The sequence below is a fragment of the Anoplopoma fimbria genome, chromosome 3 (genome assembly GCF_027596085.1).
Source record: "Anoplopoma fimbria isolate UVic2021 breed Golden Eagle Sablefish chromosome 3, Afim_UVic_2022, whole genome shotgun sequence".
Classification (NCBI taxonomy): Eukaryota; Metazoa; Chordata; class Actinopteri; order Perciformes; family Anoplopomatidae; genus Anoplopoma; species Anoplopoma fimbria.
The window spans coordinates 14,792,073-14,809,831 of NC_072451.1; the positions used below are offsets into that span (position 1 = coordinate 14,792,073).

General features: G+C 41.7%; 2 protein-coding genes across 2 annotated transcripts; both read left to right on the forward strand.

The window, feature by feature from the left end:
- The first annotated feature begins 548 nt into the window (after positions 1 to 548).
- On the forward strand, positions 549 to 6,702 carry prmt5 (protein arginine methyltransferase 5). Its single transcript, XM_054595937.1, has 16 exons — positions 549 to 697; positions 1,039 to 1,157; positions 2,014 to 2,099; positions 2,186 to 2,320; positions 2,431 to 2,543; positions 2,652 to 2,701; positions 2,817 to 2,980; positions 3,067 to 3,228; positions 3,336 to 3,413; positions 3,767 to 3,825; positions 4,183 to 4,305; positions 4,899 to 5,074; positions 5,257 to 5,460; positions 5,563 to 5,673; positions 5,748 to 5,812; positions 5,900 to 6,702. Exons 1-16 carry the CDS (start codon positions 600 to 602, stop codon positions 6,050 to 6,052), a joined length of 1,896 nt encoding a protein of 631 aa, XP_054451912.1. The 5' UTR covers positions 549 to 599; the 3' UTR covers positions 6,053 to 6,702.
- Positions 6,703 to 7,934: 1,232 nt separating this feature from the next.
- On the forward strand, positions 7,935 to 17,526 carry slc7a8b (solute carrier family 7 member 8b). The gene is made up of 12 exons (XM_054625492.1): positions 7,935 to 8,050; positions 8,518 to 8,711; positions 10,373 to 10,577; positions 11,136 to 11,287; positions 12,741 to 12,866; positions 13,723 to 13,876; positions 14,564 to 14,687; positions 14,964 to 15,067; positions 15,541 to 15,637; positions 15,738 to 15,887; positions 16,091 to 16,268; positions 16,690 to 17,526. Exons 2-12 carry the CDS (start codon positions 8,543 to 8,545, stop codon positions 16,800 to 16,802), a joined length of 1,572 nt encoding a protein of 523 aa, XP_054481467.1. The 5' UTR covers positions 7,935 to 8,050; positions 8,518 to 8,542; the 3' UTR covers positions 16,803 to 17,526.
- Positions 17,527 to 17,759: the final 233 nt, after the last annotated feature.

Consider the following 17,759-nt stretch of genomic DNA (forward strand, 5'->3'; position numbering starts at 1 on the left):
GAGTTGACATAAGTGATATTTCATCCAACCTGCTGTGAAAATAATATCCAGAGAAGCCCTTTTCTGCAAACCCTCTATGTTTTGCAGTGTGACAGAGTCATGTTTCTAGTTTTGTGCAAGTTTATACAACTTTTTCATCATTTTCAGTTTGTTGTTACAGCAAGGCACCAACCACCAACAGCAGGATCTTCTGACAAACTTCCTTTTGTATTCTGCAGAATAATAATTAATCAGATGGCATATCAATAACTCTTTCAAATGAATCTGACAATAGATCTATTTTTTTCTTATGACTGTTACTTTCGTTTTTTTTTTTTAAATAACTAAATATAGCTGTAGAATGTTTTTTTTAAAAATGAACGTGAAAGCTTTGATATGAAACATGAACTGTTGAGATCAAAATACATAAACTGAAGACCTTGGCTGCGCAGTTATCGCGGTAATTCACGATACATGTAACTGCAGCGCTTGCGACGCCATTTTGGGTCTATGTCATCTTGCTACCCAATGAGCGTAGAAGTCCTTGCAGATCCAAGATGGCGTCGGTTTCCTCGTAAATCAGAGTGACGAGACGGGTTCCAGTCAGTCGGCTAAAAATCATGGCGTCTGGCAGCACGGGAGGCAGGGTATCCTGCGGGAGAGATTTGAATTGTGTGCCGGAGGTCGCCGACACTTTAGCCGCGGTCGCTAAACTCGGGTGAGGATACTGCTGCACCCTGCACCCTCTCTGTTCAGCGTACGAGAAGAACGCGCTGGTTTGCTAGCACAGTGTCCGCGCATGGGTGTGCTAGCATAATGTCAGTGCGTGATGCTTGCTAAGCTAGCCGGTGAATTACCAGCACGTGCCCAATCACAACGATGCGTGATACTGGTGTGAACTGTTTATTCTACTCGTATAGGTTGTTCTGTTTGTACTGTGTTAGCTGGCCGGGGAGTAGTTAACTAAACTGTTTGTTTGTGTTTTTGCGTCTCACCTCTGCTTGACATTATAAGTTCTATCAATGCTAAAATGCGATGCTCTCTTTCTCCCGTGACCAGGTTTGATTTCCTGTGCATGCCCCTGTTCCACTCGAGGTTCAGGAGAGAGTTTGAGTTGGAGCCCGCTAAATCCCGATCCGGCGCGCACACCCGATCAGACCTGCTCCTGTGTGGAAGAGGTTTGTTCTACTTCTACTGTCTTAAATCATAGTAATAGTAGTATAATAACACTTATATTTCATGCTCTCTATAAATAAGATCTCTGCAGCCCCGTCTGCTGCAACAGGCCTCTGATTGATGAATGAACTGATGATGGTCGAAACAGGGTTTAATAACTGGAATTGTATTATTAACTTTTAAATTAAGTTTTAATTGAGAATTTTGGAAATCAGGAGCCACAAATCTAGAAAATGGTATCATATGGACGAACGATAAACAAAAAAAGAAATTGTAATGAAGTTGACAAGGTATATCGTATCACAGACAATTGCATCATAAGAGATCATGGTTGTATGACATAGCCCGACATGCAAATATCAGTGTATTAGTTACATTACATTACATTACATTACAGTCATTTAGCAGACGCTTTTATCCAAAGCGACTTACAGGAACTGTATTCAACATAGGTATTCAAGAGAACTACTAGTCACCAGAGGTCATAAGTGCATCTCCTTTCTTAAACAAGCATCTTAAAGCATAAACCAGAGCAAAAGTATAGTGCAGAGGCAAATTACTATGAAAACAATAAGTGCAACAAACTAATACGAATGCAATAAGTGCTACGAGGAAGGCTCAGGGTAGTACTTCTAGTGAACTGTTGCATATTAATGTCTGACTTAGCTGTCATAAGGATTGTCTTGTATCAAAGTTGGCGTATGGATAAAGTATTAGCTTCAGCTTTTTTTGACACTATTTTGCAGAACACGGTGCCAGTAAAATTGATCTGACTCAGGTTTGATAAGAAACTAATAATAAATCAGTTGATGCTCACTCTTTTTTTTTTTTTCAAACTATCCATTGTGCTTTGTCTAGACTGGAATACTCTTATCGTTGGGAAGCTCTCTCCATGGATCGATGCAGATTCAGAAATCGAGACAGAGCGCCGAAACTCAGAGGCTGTAAGTTCCTCAACTTGAATAACTTTTTTTTTTTTTAATCTCCATGTCATCTGCTCATCATTCCTTTCCCTTCTGTTTCTCTCCAGGCTCTGGCACAGGAGTTAAACTTCTCAGCCTACCTGGGTCTGCCTGTCTTCATGCTCCATCTAAAGGGCCCCCATTGTGCCAATCTAGCCCGTCTGCTGCTAAACCACATCCACACTGGACACCACACCTCAAATGTAAGACAAAGCACAAACAAACTCAACATGCACACGTAGATTGCTTTTTTATTTGGCAGAGAATTCCGACATACTCATCAGCTAACTTGTTGTCCCCCGTGTCTCATCAGTTCTGGATCCGTGTCCCGCTGATGGCATCAGATGACATGCGGGAAGATCTGATCGAAAACGAACCGACCACTTGCATCGATGACACAAGTGTTGATGAGAAGACGTGGGGCTGGTTAGTCCATTTCCTGAACAGTCGAGTGCAGTCTGCATGCTAAAAGAGCTGCCATTGATTTCCTTTAAAACCGTGACTCATTTTGTTTACTCTCCTCTCTTCCTTTAGGTGGCACTCATTTAGAACCCTTTGTGATTACAACAAGAGGATCTGTCTGGGTGAGAGAGCACACTGTGAAGCACCAGCCTGGGGCAAAGTCAGTGCATTAAGAAGATATAATTATGGTTCTGTCTGCTACTGAAATTGTGCTTTTTATTTTTTGTATTCCTGAAGCTATCGAAGTTGGAGCAGACATGCCGTCAGACGCGGTGATTGATAAGTGGCTTGGGGAGCCAATCAAAGCAGCCATACTTCCCACCAGCATCTTCCTAACGAATAAGAAGGGCTTCCCTGTTCTGTCAAAAGCCCATCAGCGAATAATCTTCAGTCTTTTCAAGGTACGATTCCACAGCTTCAGCTGAAATTAAAAACCAGCCAAATGGGGTAGTGTTGTTTAAATGAAAACAATCAATCTTTTTCTTAGTTGGAGGCCCAGTTCGTCTTCACAGGCACCAGTCGCCACACTGAGAAGGACTTCCGGTCCTACCTGCAGTACCTGGAATACCTCAACCAGAACCGGCCTGCCCCCAATTCCTACGAGCTCTTCGCCAAGGGCTACGAGGACTACCTGCAGTCTCCCCTCCAGGTAAGGAAGTGCTCATCGGTTTTCACATATTTAGAGAAGAAATGTTATTCAACCTTTTATTAACGATGAAGACTAAAGGTCTTTTTCTCCTTCCTTCCTTCCTTAAGCCACTAATGGACAACCTGGAGTCTCAGACATACGAAGTGTTTGAGAAGGATCCCATTAAGTATTCACAGTACCAACAGGTAAGACCATCAAACCTTTAAGTCAGCCAATCAAATCAGACCTCCCCTTCTAGGTAAATCTTGGGCATTTGGACACGGCATGTACACTGAGGTCATGTCAATTTTTATGTTGCAGATCTAAGTGTATTTCATTTATAGAGGAACCATTGATTTTTATAGCAGAGCCAAGACGACAAAATAAATGGTAGCGTAGTTATAGTAGCCATCTTACCCGTTCTTACACTGAGGTTTCATTTAGTCTCCAGTCAACGTGTAGCTGAGGGGAGAGCTTGTACGCACAGGACTGATTGTCACTTGTGTAGCACTCACACCATTGACATATTGATCCACCTGCTTTATCCTTGTGTCTACAGGCTGTATATAAATGTCTCCTTGACAGAGTTCCAGAGGAGCAGAAAGACACAAATGTCCAGTGAGTATCTGCACCCAAATTTCAATTTTGCAACCAACACACTCATCTCTTGATAAAGCTACATGTAAAACTATTAGTAGTTGAGCAGGGAAACATACTTGAGAACATCATTTATTTATATGACAGGGACAGTGCTCATCTTCTTAGCTATACCAGAGTTAACTATAAGTGAATTTACACCTGTAGTTTCTGAGCAGTACACAGAGAATACAGTATAAAACACAATTACAGTACATATTCACTATACAAGAACAACATTAAGGCAGCAAAACAACAACCGCCAGGCTTCACAACATTTCCAAACTCAGTAGTTGTGCTTGCAGTTACCTCAGAAATGACGATTTCTCATTGTCACAGGGTGTTGATGGTGTTGGGAGCAGGTAGGGGTCCCCTGGTCAATGCGTCCCTGCGTGCTGCCAGACAGGCAGACAGGAAGCTGAAGGTGTACGCTGTGGAGAAAAATCCCAACGCTGTGATCACGTGAGTGGAATTTTTGTCAAAGCTCTTATATTTGCAGTTTAACTTTTCATCATCTGAACATAAAGATGAGTCCTGTCTCGTCAAAGTATTAAGCAAGGAGTCTCTGTCTGTGTTCATGTGTGTTCTTTGCATAAATCATGAATGGCTCCTCCGATTTACCTCACACAGGGTGGGTGTGATGCTGGAGTGCTCTTTTGAATTAGGTGCAACTCTGCCACGTTCAATATTTATACACTTTGAATAAAAAGCAGCGGTGGAAATTACTTCTGCCAAGTGTATTCAACTACTGTCTCTGACCGCGACATGAATGTGTGTTTTCATGACCGGATTTAGTGATTTTAGGGCCCTTGACAATCTCTGTCTTGCTTAAATTTTCACTTTTTCTCTAACTAGAAATATGGGTATTGGCGTTGCTTGAAGAAGTACTCAAAATCTAAAGTAAAACTATTAATGCCGCACAGTAAAAGTTCTTCACAGACTCATAATATTCAAAGTTCTATAGTTGTATACCAATTTATAAATCCTAGAAATGTTACATACTGGTAGTATTGATGCCTCGCACAAACAATCTAACAACTTCTATACTTGTTCAGGCTCGAGAATTGGCGCTTTGAGGAGTGGGGTGATCAGGTGACAGTGGTGTCATGTGACATGCGGGACTGGGCTGCACCTGAGAAGGCTGACATCATCGTCAGCGAGCTGCTGGGATCGTTTGGTGACAACGAACTTTCCCCCGAGTGCCTGGATGGAGCGCAGCACTTCCTCAAAGGTAATTTTTTTTTTTTTATAGTATCAACTACAAATGTAGATGCTGTGAATGCAAAGTCATTGAATGTAGATCGTTTTCCACATCAACCGTGAGGAAAGCATTTGCCTTCCTCCATTACCTTCCAAGCTTCCATGCATCTCAAAGCACTTTCTCTTTTGCTCCTCTGGTCACGTCTTCCTCAGATGACGGAGTGAGCATCCCCTGTTCCTACACGTCCTTCCTGGCTCCCCTGTCCTCCTCCAAGCTCTACAATGAAGTACGGGGATGCCGGGAACGCGACAAGGACCCAGAGTGCCACTTCGAGACGCCCTATGTGGTGCGCCTCCATAACTTCCACCAGTTGGCCGAGCCCAAAGCGTGCTTCACCTTCAAGCACCCCACAAAAGGTAGCGCAAACACACTAGACACACATGGTATGCCAAGTAACAAATTACACTTTGACATGATGTGTTTTAAATATATGTTGACCGCTATGATCTTTCTTTCAGACATGAACAATAACCGGTATCAGTGCCTCAGATTCCCAGTGGGTTGTAACTCCGTGCTGCACGGTTTTGCTGGCTACTTCGAGACCACGCTGTACAAAGACGTCACACTCAGTAAGTCATCTTCATTAAGAGGAAGTCACGTTGCGCAAAGATAAGATCTAAATGTTTATTTGTGTTTGTGGCAGGTATAAAACCAGACACACATTCACCTGGAATGTTCTCCTGGTTCCCCATCCTCTTCCCCCTCAAAGTAAGTCGTACAGACAAAATCTTCTAATTTGAACAGCTTCATCTGTTGCGTTCTCATATCAATCCTCCGAATTCTTCCTCCCAATAGCAACCCATCTCCATATCCCGGGATGAGGACGTCACAGTGCGGTTCTGGCGCCTCAACAACGGGAAGAAGGTGTGGTATGAATGGGCCGTGACCGAGCCCTCCTGCTCCGCCATCCACAATCCAGCAGGACGCTCCTACACCATCGGCCTGTGATGATCACACGTCAGCACGCCCGTCAACAGGCGCACACACACACACACACACACACACACACACACACACACACACACACACACACACGTTTCTGTAAGACTTGGTGGCAGTTTAAGTGGAGATGTCCTGGCTCTCTTTTATATACACAGTAAAAACCTGGACTCTTGGTGCAAAACCCCTAAAGTGCAGTCCAGGTTTTAAGGTTACAAGTGTTTGGCACTTTTGAGCTGGCAAATAAAAAAAGTTGATTGGATAAACCCGATTTTTCAGTCTGTTATTGAGAAGTCTGTTCAAGCAGGCCTGGACCATCACCTGTACACAAAGTGTATTATTGCTGTTAGATTGGCTCATTCAGATTAGGTCCAACACTTCGTCACTGGTTTATTTTTTTAAATCCCCCCCCCCTCCGTTCTGAACAGTAGTTTCCCCACATGCACACTCAATCCAACAGAACCTTTTGCCTTATCAAACACACATTCCATACCATAACACTTGTGTACTGATGCAGTACCCTTCTCCTCAACACAAGAGGGTCAGAGGAAGGTTATGTCATTCAAGTCCCATACTATATTGTTTGGGGTTGTCTCTTATTACTGTTATTTTGTTCCTGTGTGTTTTGAACCATGTCAATAAAAAAACACTGTAATGTTCTCCCTGGGCTCTGAACTTTGTTTGGTACCACCACCATCCGCAAGTTATCGGGATCATAATGTAATTTATTGTAAATGTCTGTGAATAATTTTAGAATGATGACAGAATCAGTGTTTTATAGGTTGTTAATATGAGATGGCCGGCTACTCAGCAGGGATACGAGTTGTCCAGTAGATGTCCCCCTCGCATGCCAATCTGTTGGCCCACAAGAAATCAATAGATTCGTGGCTCGCCCTAAACCTAAAGTGTGTAGAGCGATAGAGGTACAACTGGCAGGTGAACTGTTTATTGTTTTGCTGTTAGTGGAAATGTATATATCTCAGGAGCCTTGTACCTTATTAGCAGAGGTTCAGGTATATACAGACCTGTCGTATGTAACACAGCGCAGTCATCAGCTTTAAACTTCACAGCTGTGCAAGTTTTATTTCCTGCATTGATGCAACTGTCAAGTTCAATTTAACCCTCACAGAGACTACAAAAGCTAACAAATATGCTCTTCAATCACAGCTGGCAGTGATCTAGCTCAATATGATGTCACTCCAGCAAGACCATTTCTGGAGCACACACACACACACACACACACACACACACACACACACACACACACACACACACACACACACACACACACACACACACACACAACCAGGGTTAAAAGGTGATTGAAGTGTTTAACATGCCTGAAGATTAAATAATATTAATGAATAAATGGAAAAAATGCTGACAGTAGAACTAACCATATAAGATCATACTCTGCATTAAACAGCTATGCAGGCAAGTATGACTATAAGTAAGTTGATAAGCTTACACTTACAAGTTCCCAATAAGCTCCATTATTCCACCCAATTTTGGAAACTGGTGATTGTCTTATCAAATGATCATTTGAGCAACTAAAGGCAATGCCAATCATACTTATTGTGCTTGTAGAGATATTCCTTGACCCTCATGTGAAATATGCAGTACTTTTGATGTATGTGTATTTGAGGCAAGTCCTATATGCAAATTAAGTTGGACATTTTTTTGTAAGTTTTATTTATTTATTTATTTTAAGTACCGGTAAGCGTTGCATTTCAGCCAGGCTGTACGTGTGTCACCAGTTTGTGTTTTATGTCAATGGGGGAGAAAAGGGAACCCTGGGTCGTCACTAGAGAGGGCGGGGCGCGAGACGTTTTGACAGTTTTGGGCTGCGCTGATTGGTTGAAAATAACTAGCTTTTCTTTTTAGGGAGGCTATCAGCTGCTGGTCTTTTGTTATCACGGCCAACCGACACAATTTATGTCGAACATGAAGTCCGTCACTTAACAGACAGCTTCCAGGGGGGTTCAAGTCACCGCAGCTGCCGAAAAGGTGCGTCCTCACTATTATTACCTGTTGCTTGAGGTTTCTACAGCAAAACGAAGAGCACGAGGTCATTCCGGATGGGTTAATTGCTCATTTCAACCGTCTTGTTGGTTACACAGGAAACAAATAATTTACTGTTACCGCCGCGAGACTTTTTTGAACTTTTAATAACTCAACATTTACCAGTTTGTCATATAACGCCAGTTGTGTCTCGCTTTATTAAAAAAAACACTCTACAAAAAAAAATAATTAAAAAGTCAGTTTGTGGTCGTTATTAAGCCTCCAGACAGGTTCATCCTGCGGCTGAATTATTAATGCCAGGACGTGGTTTCTAATTTCAGCCTTGGCCTACTGTACAACTAAAGATGGAGACCCATACCTTCAGCATGTTTGACATCAAATGGTTCTGTAGGAAATTTAGTTGAACTTGAGTTGTTAACTTAAAAAAAAAATGCATGTATTGTCGGGCTTAGAAGGGAGGCGGACAGGACTTAAAGGATGGCCGGGGGTCCGAGGAAGCGGAGCAGCGGCAGCACCAGCATCGGCGGGGCCAGTCACTCGGAGCCCCCTGACCCCCAGTCGTGTGCGGGGAAAGACGCAGGAGGAAGCTCCGGGGTGGCTCTGAAAAAACAGATCGGCCTAGTCAGCGCCTGTGCCATTATCATCGGTAAGAACGTCCATGTGGGGTTTTATTCGTGAACTACTGGTAAGTGAAAATAAAGCATATTACCCCGAGGCAGTGAAGCTCCCACCAGATATTAAGAAAGTTTCCTGCATCAAGATTTATTTTATTTTTATGAAAGCTGAGTTAACTATATGTGCATTGGCTATCATCAGTACTTCATACTGTCATGGTTTATGGGGATAATTATTTGTTGGGCTTAAATAATGGGCTATGGCTGAGTGGAACAGACAAGTTATTATCCTACAAGTTATTGTACTACATGGAAAACAAAATCATAAATTTTCTTTCACTTGGTATTCATTACAGCTTGTTTTGTGTGAGAAATCACTCATTTGGAGTAATGGCGTCCAATTTTAGATTCCAGCCACCCAAGTGGCCTAATATTTTATCACTAAGTGCACGTTGAGAATATTTTCATAATGTCAGTGAACTGCCTTTTTACACGTGTAGAGAAAATATAGCTGATCCGAGCTGCACTGACTGAAAACATGCAACCATGTACTTTGCGCTTAAGCGGTTGGGCCTCACTGACTTTAATCTCTCCCGCCCTCACTCTCTCTGTTGTGATTTTGAAGCATGGGCATCCTCGGTACGCTCATCAAATGTTTCCATGGAACTGTTGCCAGGAAACCTGCTCAGTCCCTTCCTACCAGACATGCACACAGAGAGAAAATAAAAGAGAAGCAATCCCTTTAATGATGGTGTCTACTAACTGTTGAGACTGAATTTTCCATCACCGTCTTAAGCATGGTTGGACTGTGGTCGCTGTACCGTTGACCGGAAGCGGCCGTGGCCCCATTATAATATATGGATTATTATGGATAAATGAGGGTAAAAGCTCATTGATCATATAGATCAGATGCTGCTATGATGTCTTTTTAATTTCATTCAAACTGCACAAGGTGGTAAATACCTTCTTTCAAATGAATCAGGGTAGTCTGTGTACTGCAATCCTCTACTCAGCTTTTCCCACCCACCGAACATTTCACGATGGATGTTTTCCAAAAGGTTACATACTGTATTTGCCTTCAGAATTGGATTTGTTTATTTTTCCTGAGAGGTGCCCAGATGATATGAACTAATTCTGCCATCTCCTCTGGCATTAAAAGACTCGCATATTCTCCTCTAAAACAAAGGCAACCTAAATATGATGCAGAAACAAAGATGCTAATTGTCTCTCTTGTGGTGCTGCTACCACTGAAACAGCAAGTACAAAATACAACTCGACTGCACTTTGCAAGTAGTCCAATTCAAAGCAAAATTGATCCCAAACAAGCCCAGTTTTACCCACATGTGCTGACCAGCAGTGAGCTTGTGGGATGGGAAACATGGAATACCTGATTGGCCAGTCCACATGCAGAAAAAACATCTACACATGTGAAACGGGGCATCGTGTGACAGGAAATTGTATCTTTACCTTTGTAACCTCAACTGTGTGTTTGTGGCTTTATGCTAGTTTTCATGCTTCCCACGGTTCATGGGCATACTATCTGCAACATTATGGTTCTTTATTTCTTTGCATTATCAGTATTCTTTGTGCATATTTAAAAAGCATTGATATGCCAGAGCATCACGCAACTTTTTCTGATTTGTTCCTAAACTAAACTGTTTTTGTTGCGGTTCTTTTATTTTTACTCCCTCAGGCAACATCATTGGATCAGGGATTTTTGTGAGTCCCAAGGGGGTCCTGGAGAATGCTAGCTCAGTGGGTGTGGCCATCATTGTGTGGGTAACCACCGGAGTTATCACAGCCATCGGTGCTCTCTGCTATGCAGAGTTAGGGGTGACCATCCCCAAGTCAGGGGGAGACTACTCTTATGTCAAGGACATCTTTGGAGGACTGGCTGGGTGAGAACAAATGCCATTTGTCTGAAGCCCCTATGTTAAGGATTTAAGCATTTAAGGGGATCTATTAGCAGAAATGGAAGATAATATTAATATTCTACACAGAGGCTTTATTGAATGTTTACTGTAACTTTGGTCACTGTATATAAAAAGTTTTGCTCCAATCATGTGTAAAAGCTGTCTGTAAAAATTACATTGCAAGGTTGTTTTGTAATTAATGAGAACTTTCAGTAAGCCCCCATCCCCTGAACCTGCACAACCATATTCACTTTTTATAATGAAAGCATCTCCTTATGTATTAAGTTTTGTGTTCCCAGCATCCCAGAATGTCAATGACCCAGTTCCACTCATTTCTCTTGTCTCTAACAACAATGCCTCAGTGCATTTACATAATGCACTTAGCTAATTTGATTCATTTTCCTTGTTTCCCTTTACATTTTGCTCTAACAATGGCTAGCATGCTCACACACACAGAGTTGTTCTTGTGTCCGTAGCTGTGTGTGTATGTGACACAAGTCTGTTGCTCTGTCTCATCAACCTCCTGCTGTTGTTGTCCCTCAGGTTTTTGCGTCTGTGGATCGCAGTGCTGGTTGTCGCCCCCACTAACCAGGCTGTGATTGCGCTCACCTTCTCGAACTACGTCCTGCAGCCCCTCTTCCCCTCCTGCCTCCCCCCAGACAGTGGCATGCGCCTGCTGGCAGCTGTCTGCCTGTGTGAGTGATGAAATTAAACCCAAGATTAAATGGCTGTCGTTTGAGGCTAGTGCATTAACAGATACAGAACATGAGGCGGCATTCAAAACCCACTTTGAGGAATTAATTTCAGGCATGTTAAATTTATTAGATTTTTTTTTTTAATAAAGACTTTTAAAACTTTTTGTAATGAGAAAGCACTCAGCTCTGTTCAAGAAACCCTCATATTTGGCAGATTGATTTGTTGGAGAGAGTGTATTGTAGGCAGTGAATAAGGCTGTGTAAAAACTACTTTGTTCTGCAGCGAATGCAGCACTCACAAGAGTAGTTTAGACTACTGTGTCTGGGGAAAAATAACTCAAGTGGGATAATTTGAGTAATCTTGGATTTAGCTTGATTACAAGCTTGGTGCAAGTTTTCATCAAAAAGCAAACTGGGAAGTGATGTACCGCGCAACAAAAGACTCTGCATTAATAATGCATAAATTATATTCTGGGCAGAGTAGGAGCTTGAGACGTAGTAAGGACTTAAAGTCAGGATATACATTTCTATACTGCATTGATTAATCTTTTCATGGCAATGTTCATTATCATTCATTATTGAACCCTCCAGATTAAAAAACAAACCAAAACAAAACTATGAAGTATTAAGATGATCACATTTCGCATGAGTTGGCAAGCTAACGCACTAAACTAAGATGTGTTTCGCACAGTGGTGCTTTGAGCTAAATGCTAGGTACAGCCTCAAAGAGCTGCTAGCATGACTGTAGACTCTAAGGAACTTGTGAGTGAGATAATATACAATACCTACTTAATGGAAGATGGATATTTAATTGCTTGAATTGACATTAACTTGTACAGGTTATCAAGCAAACCCTGGGAAATGCATGTTAAAGTGAAAAACTGATGTTTTTTAGAGTGATCATACAAATAGTTTTCTGCAGGTGTTTTTCTTAGATTTCTACTGAGGCAGACTTTTATTTAGGTGAACAGGGTGAATATAGAGTCACAGTTAAATACTGGCTTTGTTCCGACCTTGTTGTGGGAAGACATTTCTTGATTCAGACAAATTCAATGATTTCCAATTAGATAACCTCTTAAGGCGAAAAAAATATTTAACACAGAGGGGAAAACTAATCCCCACATGATGGGTGTGTGATGCAGCTAAGTTCTTCAACTGGTACTTCAACTGATTTGACTAATTATTGGATCCTATATTTTAAATGTGTCTTTAAGGTACATAAAACCTTTTGTTTTTGGAACACTTTAATGTTTTATGATGTAAATCAGCATTTGGTATTGTACATTTACAAGTTTTTTTTTGTTTTTTTTAAATTAGAAAACCAGGGTTGTTTCTGTGTTATTTATATTCAGATACCATGAAAAACATCAAAACTAAATGATGAGGGTACATTTCTAGAAGGCACCATAATATTTGCAGGGCACTCTGTAACTTTTCTCTTGCTGTCCTGTAGTGTTGTTGACGTGGGTGAACTGCTACAGTGTGCGCTGGGCCACGTGTGTCCAAGATGTCTTCACGGCTGGCAAGCTTTTGGCCTTGGGTCTCATCATAATCATGGGCGGCGTCCAAATATGCAAAGGTAGCATTTCTCATTCACTCCGACTATTCCATTAGTTTCTTTCTGTCCATGTCTCTTTCTTATGACTGAGGTTCTATATAATTTTTGCTTTTAGCCTTTTGAACGCAAAGCAGTGTCAACTCTGGTTACATGATGTCTGCAATGATCCCCCCTCAGAGTATTTCATTTATTATTCAGAGGTCTGAATAGGGAAAAGTGTCAAATATTTCTCAATAAATATGTTTTACTCTTATATCTTATTAATTGTCTCATGACCCCTTTTACTGACCTCTTACCAGGAAATCACTGGCTTAAGGTATGTTGTCAAAATGGCAGCAACGCTTTAGTCACCATAACAATATAGTTCCCTTTTGCCTTGCATGGGATTTGTGATTCCAACGTAAAAGAGGGATTACAGTCCCTCACAGCTCTTCATCCCGCTCATAATCCACAACACACACACACACACACTCATTCATGTGACCTAGTCCCCTAATATCCCACTTTGTGTGACATAGAAGCCGGGAGATGCAGGAGGTTAATATTGCTGACCTTCTATGAGAAAAGAACATTTAGTCGGGTTAATCCTAAAACCTTAAAAAATGGGGATTGAGGGTCACCTGAGATGCATGCATATGAGTAGACTTGAACAGGGTGTCTCTAGATTTCAGTGTAAAGTTATCACAATATCAGACACCTGAATCCATAATCAAAAGGCAAAAATTAACTGTACAAAATGGGAGGAACATAACAGAAAGACCTTAGAACGCCCTGTGCGTTGTGTCTGGCGTCCTCTGCTGCTCAGGTTGTGGTAGTGAAGAACAAGCACGCATCAAGATGGACTTCATCGAGGTCTGACGTTTGCTTTGTTTTACAGGTCACTATTACTGGTTGGAGCCGGTTCACGCCTTTGAGAACTTCCGAGAATACGACGTCGGTCATATAGCTCTGTCCTTCCTACAAGGCTCCTTTGCTTACGGAGGCTGGAACTTCCTCAACTACGTCACAGAGGAGCTGGTTGACCCGTACAGGTGACCTGTGCACAAGCAACAAAACGCAGAAAAAAACCCCCACCTAATTCATTAAAATATTAAAAGAGGAAGGTGCTATTAAATTAATAACACATAAGATTTTGTCAATGAAGAAAGAAAAAAATTATGAAATGTGTTGCGCCACATACAGAAGACGGCGACAGTGTCTACAGGTCAAACGGTTTGGTCCATTGAATAAACATTTGTATCTGATTTTCAGATTGAATTTTGATTAAATTTCCAGAGTTCTTCTACATCTTGGAAGATGCAAATGATTTGCACCTCTGTTTTTGTACGTGTGGATTTACTCAGTGAGTTTGTCCATCACTTGTTATAGGTACCAAATATATCAGACACACACTTGTACATAACAATACATGTTAAATAAACGCACTGTGGCCACTTTATTAGGTACACCTGTGCTATCTAATGCATTTTGTGCAGATTATATACAAAGAAAAGACAAGAATTACATTTACATACTTATTTTTTAATTTTTGTGATCAAGTTTATCCAACACACCACGAGTAACTTCTCACATGAGAAGTCCATCCATTTACAATTTACAAGAGTCCAAATGTTTCACATGTTAAATCCAAGATTAGTCGGCTTTCTTTAGGGGGACATCAAACTTCAGCCACAGAAAATGGTTAATATACCATAAACCTGTGTCCTCTATCCTCCCAGGAATCTGCCACTGGCGATCTTCATCTCCATCCCCTTGGTCACCTTTGTTTACGTGTTCGCCAACGTGGCCTACATCACAGCCATGAGCCCCCAGGAGCTGCTGGCCTCCAACGCTGTGGCAGTGGTGAGAAAACAGACCCACATTTGGTCCATCTGAATGTAGATGCATGTAGCGAGAAGCATTGGAGTAGTTGCATTTACAGTAACCATATTAATCTGCTGCATGCTCCACACTGTAGCATAAACGCTTAACCGGCTGCCTGTCGCACTCCACTTTGATACTACTTGATTAGATTCTGTTATTCAAGTGTGTACTACTTGTTCTCTCTCTCTCTCTCTCTCTCTCTCTCTCTCTCTGCTCCTAACATTTCTCTCTCTCTGCTCCTAACATTTCTCCCAGACATTTGGAGAGAAATTGCTAGGAGTAATGTCATGGATCATGCCCATCTCTGTGGCACTCTCCACATTCGGGGGTGTCAATGGCTCCCTCTTCACGTCGTCTCGGTCAGTTTGTCCCCCCCTCCTGTCCATTTCTTTTTATTGCAGCTTCTATGGTTGTTGTTGTGTTTTTATTCTTTTTTGACCCTTGTTTGCATACATGATATTTGAGCCTGTAGTTGTACACGGAGAAACTTGTCATGGCAGGGTGAAAACGAGTCTGAACAGGATCAAGTGCATGGGCAGTGTAAAGGCTTGTCTCTGAGGCCACAAACTAGAGTTCAGATTTTGGGTAGAGAGCCTGAAAAGTAAATTGTACTCCTCCGAGGAGTATATGTGACTCTGATAAGATAACCCCACTTGCTCAATAACCCATCCCAAAGTACATGACCCCTATTGTACTCCTGTTCTGGTTCATTTTTCAACCCTGCAATTTTGCCTTGAGCAGTCTGTCTCTTCACCGGCGCTCCCATAATCACCTGAGCGTCTCAGCTGGCTCTGCTCTCAGGACTTAACGACTCTCTGGCTCTGTCGCTCAGGCTGTTTTATGCGGGAGCGAGGGAAGGCCATCTCCCACGTCTGCTGGCCATGATTCATGTCAGACGCTTCACTCCCATCCCAGCCTTACTGTTCAGTGTGAGTCCTTAGAAGAAAACACATCTACTTTTTGTCCTCCTCCTCCTCATCTTGTGCAGAAATGCTAACTTCACCTTTCCCTCCCTCTCCCGATATTCAGTTGATCTCCACCCTGCTGATGTTGTGCACCGGTGACATTTACACCCTCATAAACTACGTGGGTTTCATCAACTACCTCTTCTATGGCATCACTATCGCTGGGCAGATTGTGCTGCGCATCAAAGAGCCCGACATGTATCGACCCATCAAGGTAAAGACACAGACGGAGCAACTACAGAGATCACTTTTTTTTTTGGCCAAACTTCTTAAATCTGCTGACCAATAATCCAATTTCTCAAACCCTTTGGAAACACTGACTGATCAAGAAAGGTATACATGTGGCAAATAAAATGTATTTATACTTGTTTAATGATCATGAGACCATATGTGATTTATTTCCTCTTCCTCCACCAGGTGAGCCTGATATGGCCAGTGATCTACTTGCTGTTCTGGGCCTTCCTGTTGATCTTCTCCCTCTACTCTGAGCCAGTCGCCTGCGGTACTGGTCTGGCCATCATGATGACTGGTGTCCCAGTATATTTCCTGGGAGTCTACTGGGAAAACAAGCCACAGTGTTGTGATACAACCATGGGTAAGGACACATCCTGGTGTCTTTAGATAAAAGAAAATATATTTGGAACTCTGAGATGGCTGCAAATGTAAGTCTGCCTCCTTCAAAGCCAGTGTAGTTCATCATCATTAAATGCAGAGGTTACCGGATACACAGATGCTCCGTTTTGTTGCATTAGTCAACATAAAAGGTTAATCTGCTTCACTTGTAATTTAAATAGAAAGATTAAACTAAAAGGTATTTTTCCCCCAAGACCCAAATAAAATTGAATATCATAAAAGTCTGATAAAGCTAAGAGATTTGATTAAAAGTGAACCCAGTTTTATAGAGAACATAAAAATAGAATGATAAAGGGTCAAGTGTATTTGAAATGAAGAATTTCTAATTAACTCTTACTATCAACATAATCTTCCTGGTTTCTGTCATCCCAAACTGCATCCAGGTAAAATTACTCATCTCTGCCAAAAGCTCTGTGCGGTGGTCTATCCGGTCATGGAGGCAGGTGTGGAGTCCCACGAGCCTCAAAACAAAGATGGAGATGAAGAGGACAGCTGATTGAACATGTGCATAAACAAACGCTGACAATGACTCGCACGTTTTTCGGGGGAATAAGCACTTAGGGAAGACCCAAACATATTCACTTGTTGTTCCTCAACACTGGCCGCTCTTGCTCCGTTTTGACTGGCATTAATGCTCACCACTGTTTCAGTATCTGGTCTGGGAACAGATGCTTGAGATGAATTGTCACTTAATTTGAATTTATGAAACACTGCAACTGAAATTATCACACACGTCTGTTATTTTGTTTCTATGTTGGAATTGAAAACTTCCTTTTGTCTGTCTTCTGAGTCTGCGGGGGCAGTGGCGAAATATTTTAATATGCAAGTTGTATGTATTGTTCAAGCTCTGTGTTTATATTCTCACCTGACTACAGCTACACTAAAATGAAATTAACCAGATGGTTTGATCTTTATTTAATTTATTTTTTATTATCATTGGACTCGTGCCACATTGTATTAATAATTCATTCAAAATGTCCCCCCTTTGAATATGTAGAGGCAGCGTTGGCTTTGGAGAGCAAATGTTTGTTTTTCTTGCACATAGATCTCTAGGTTCTGAATATGAAGTGCAGCAGCTTACCCTAAATGGTGTTTTTTTTTATTTTTTTATTTTTTATAAAAAAAGCAGCTATATTCATTTTCTAATAAACAGAAAGCCCATGGTAGAAAATAAGATATTTCTGAATTTCCCATCATGCATCTGCAATGCTTATATTCTGCATATGATGAACATATACCTACGTTTAAAAAAACAAAAAAAAACACTTGTGTTTTTGACAGTTCGGTGTCTCTGTGAGGAGGATACTGGGATGCCTCGTGTCTCTCACTGTTGTATTGCTCTGTATGTAGACTTACCCGCTGCACCTCCTCATTAATGTTTCATCCACCTGTTGGAACACCTGACGTAAAAGGGGCGGAGTCCACGCACAATGAGCGATCGAATTGCGGAAGT